At 45.8% G+C, this 4,106-nt stretch overlaps 1 protein-coding gene across 1 annotated transcript; it reads right to left on the minus strand.

The window, feature by feature from the left end:
* Positions 1-1,522: 1,522 nt before the first annotated feature.
* On the minus strand, positions 1,523-3,672 carry LOC145888785 (tRNA (adenine(58)-N(1))-methyltransferase catalytic subunit TRMT61A-like). Its single transcript, XM_082979630.1, has 5 exons — positions 3,460-3,672; positions 3,247-3,388; positions 2,986-3,128; positions 2,799-2,922; positions 1,523-2,517 (listed from the first exon to the last, which is right to left on the minus strand). The coding sequence occupies exons 1-5, from the start codon at positions 3,640-3,642 to the stop codon at positions 2,000-2,002; spliced, it is 1,110 nt and encodes a 369-aa protein (XP_082835756.1). The 5' UTR covers positions 3,643-3,672; the 3' UTR covers positions 1,523-1,999.
* Between the last annotated feature and the right edge of the window lie 434 nt (positions 3,673-4,106).

A 4,106-nucleotide genomic window follows, 5' to 3' on the forward strand; every position in this document is an offset into this window, starting at 1 on the left:
AAATTTGACAAAAAGTGCGGCTTCTGATCAGGACAAACCAAACAAAATGGCGGCGATGGGTGGAACAACAAACATCTTGAGCTTTGTATATACTTGGCACCATTAAAGGTTAATACGCATACAACAGGGTGCCGGGTCGTCCACGACGTGCAGTTCAGTTTATTGACGTGCGCGGATCGACACAACTTTCCGCGAAAAACCAGGCTAATTGCGATGACTTAATCGCCCACGGTGAGGCGGCAAAAAATACCACCTTCGTTCCTGGCAAGAGGACGCCAGCAGCACCAAATATAGGCATGGGAATTTGCATATTCGTTGCCAGCATAAAGTTCGAGATATTTTCCGCCTTTGTGGTGAACAGGGCAAGTGAAAACTTAATTCAACGCCAACAATGAACAATGGCGGTCGGCTGATAATCTTGCAAAAATCGCGTTTATACCTTGGACATATAGGTATGGCAAAACACCACGGAAATTTTAAACAGATGTTAGCAACTTTCTGACGCATATGCGGGTTTCCCACACCCAGGAAAAACCAGACCTCGCGGTTTGTTATATTGCTGTTTCCCAGGTCAGTACCAATTTGCCAGGAAGAGACTCCGGCATCTGCACTTGACCGAAATTAAAGTCCACCATGCAACTGAAAGTAGGGCGTTTGTTCCACACACCAGTCGGCGCCAGTGGTCGTATGTTATTGATTTCAGTGGCAATTACTACGGCAATACCATACCAGCGACGCTAAATTATTACCATCAAGGAAGCCACTTGAAAGCGAGAAAAGCTTTAATTTTATGAGTAAAAGCACCTAGTAATTTCGGCCCGTCTGTCGGTCGCTTTCGAGTAGATTAAACAAACGGATTTTGAACCTTAAAATCAAGGTAGAGAGTCGAAAGTCAAGTACCCGATTTCCTGGGCTAATTCGAGTGTACATAAACTTTGCTCCGAAAATATCTTTCATCATTTTGCTCACCACCAAGGCCCCCAATGCACATATTAGCGAAACCCCACTGTGTTGAATTAAAGTGTTCTTGTGAAACCCGGCACGTCCTCTTTTCAGTTTTGCGCCCAAGCGTCACAGAACGCTAAGTCACCGTGGTCTTGGTGTGAATAGTTTTCCTTTTGTTTGCTTCACTATCTTGCTGTAATGGATCGCGGGTTCCACAATGCACCCTTGGTTCTGCCTTGACCGTGTCGCCCCTGTGTGGTGGTGGGTAAAGAAAGATGCCGTGCGAAAGAAGCAGGAAGCTTACTTATGTGTCAACATCGGACAAAAGGCCAAGGAGGGAAGCACAATGTAAGCAGCGGCTGCCTCGGGCGCTCGCCTGGAGAATTTTGAGGAACTGAAAATCTGTTTGCGGGAAAGCGAAACGTGATCAAACCGGGACTGTGCATGGCCACTGCGCTACACAAAAACCACCTTAAATTTCGACAAAAGCACGATATTCACACCTGGAAACTAATCATTTAAATAGAACGCGCCCGTCTGCAAAGCATTTTTGGTAAAAAACAACGCCAAGAACATCAAAGATTACTGTTTTTATTGCTTGTTTCGCACTGTGGTGGCGGTGGTGCTTTCCACAGCCACAAAAAGGAGTTCTACTGGTCTTAACGTGGAAAAGTTCGACGAAGCAATAACCCGACAACAAAATTACCCGTCGGCGTGCAAAATATGGTAATAGCTCGGGAGGGATTTGGTGTGTCGACAAATGCCCTGTCGTTTTGGCGATTTGAAATCTTTTTATCGACGTGCAGGTTGTTAGCTGTTAGCTGCGGTCAGTGGATTAACTGGCAAATCCAAATTTCCAGCCAAAGTTTCCCGAAAAAAATCGCCTATCGCCGTGCACTGAAACTGTGTTCTTCAGCAATTGAGTTTCGGGGTTGCGTATACGGGTGAGGTGCAACGCAAAAAGGCGTATCAAATACCAAGTGAACTAAGATCCCTGTAAGGCTTGGGCCACACAACCAGCGCTAAACGGGTTCGCTTCGCTACACAGCCAACGTTAATGGCCCCAGTGAAGGTCGAGACAAACTTCTGGGCAGTAGCTTGCGAAAGTCAAGTAACCGGTATGGCCGTAAATTTCTTTTGGTGCAACGCAGGTGCGAAATGCGAACGCGTATTTGGTGGCAGACGGCGCTGTGTAACCCTTGTCATCTGGGCCCTTTTTGCGACCCTCTGTTTTATCTTCCTCCCCCTTTTCGTCGCGTTTTTGGCGCTTTGATGATTTAAACGTTTGTGGCGCTTCCTGATTGGTCCTCGTGATCATCTGACCCAACGACAGCTCATCTCCAGTTTCATACGCGCAGGATAGCGGACCTTCGCGCGACAACACCTTTTCTCTAACGGTCGGATTGTCCAATCCCAAGTCGGCCACAGGAACATTAACCCGCTTGACATTGTGGGACTTCCGCACAATTTCTATGGTCTCTACGTCACGGAACCCACTACCAGGCTTGCGGAGGAGAGCGCAGAATCGCTGTGTTTGTTCGATGCATGGGGAGAAGGAACAGATGCGGCCGCCTGTTTAATGTAGAAGGTTACGTAAGTGATGAAAGCCAGACATTCAAAGCAAGTGAGGGTTGTCTTACAGTAATATATAAAGATGAGTAAACAGCATCGAGTGATGTTTATAAATCCAAGGCTTTTTTACGTATAACCAGTTGAATGCCAAGCATCAGTAGATTTGTTTACGAGTTCAAAGGTGTTAACCAAACAAGATTACACAATCTTGACAAGGATGGAGCCAAGGAGCCCCGCCGAAGATTTTTGTAGAAGAAAAAGCCGCCCCAACATTAACCAACCTGCGCGTTTGAGCGCTCTGGCAGCTGAAGGAAGAGCCTCGTCCGGGCGCGGAATATCAAGAAACACGGCATCCGCAGCATCTTCCACAGGAAAACCGTCCCTTATTACATCCCGATGGTACGTCTGTAACAAACAACAGCTTTCAACAACGCCCACGTATCTCCCCAACTAGTATGCAAATTTTACCGTGACGTGGTCTGCCAGGCCGTGCTGCTCGAATTCAGCCTTCGCCTTTGTGAAACGGAACTCGTTGAATTCAACTGTGTGCAAGTGGCCCGTCGGCGCCACCGTGCGGATGATTGCGTGAGACAGCGATCCGCTACCAGTTCCTTGATAACAATAGTGTACAGTACATTATTTACCACGTAACGCTGTAACAACCGCAACATTAAGATCAAATAAGAAGCATTCAAATTTGAGACTATTTCATTGCACGTATATACTTACCCGATTCACACACAACAGAGCCAGGTTTCAGTTCTAGTTGAAAAGTAATCATGGCAATGTCGGCCGCATACAATATCTGTGTTCTGTGCGGTAACGTAACGGTCCAGAGCTCCGGGGTCGGTTGAAGAATGTAAACCCAACCCTGACCAAAGACAATGCAACTATTAAAACAACCTAGCTGTTTTCTAAAGTGCCCGCATAAACATATCTTACTCTTGAGCAAGTGAACTTAGTACCGAACTCGTGGCCGACCAGTTCGTCGTGTTTAATCGCCCCAAATTTGGTTTGAGTAATTTCGCCCGGCTTGGTCGTTAGGGGCAGCATGGAGTCGTGTCCCATATATACGATGACGAGGTCTTCGTAGTCTACGGTAGGTTTTGTTGCGTCGAACCCCATAACTCAAAACACAGTGTAAGCCTAAAACTACGTCCTGTCAAAACAGAGTATAAGCAACAATAACATAGTGTAAATGTGTATATAATATAGCTCAAAAAGCTATGAAAAGAACTCTTGTTTATCTTCCAGATTCGGAGCACATGAAAAAAAGAAAACAAATGGGATTCTTGTGTTTGTGAACTGATGTAGGCCTACTCTCGGGACGATTGCCACAGAATTGCAACACTGTGCTCATGTTATGACTCAAATTTGAGTAAATTTCCTGATAGTACGCAACATGTGCTTGGTAATACCTCGATTAATCAATAGTCATCTACTAATTAGGTCTAATACTGCTTTCTGCGTTTGACTAACAGAAGAAAAAAAATCTTGCTCTTGATTGGCTGTCCTGTCGCCACGTGACCATGCGACAGGCTTGTGTCATAAAGAGCTTCTGCCTTTCAAACAATCCCATATATTTTTAA

Source organism: Ascidia mentula, chromosome 2, assembly GCF_947561715.1.
Source record: "Ascidia mentula chromosome 2, kaAscMent1.1, whole genome shotgun sequence".
Lineage (NCBI taxonomy): Eukaryota > Metazoa > Chordata > Ascidiacea > Phlebobranchia > Ascidiidae > Ascidia > Ascidia mentula.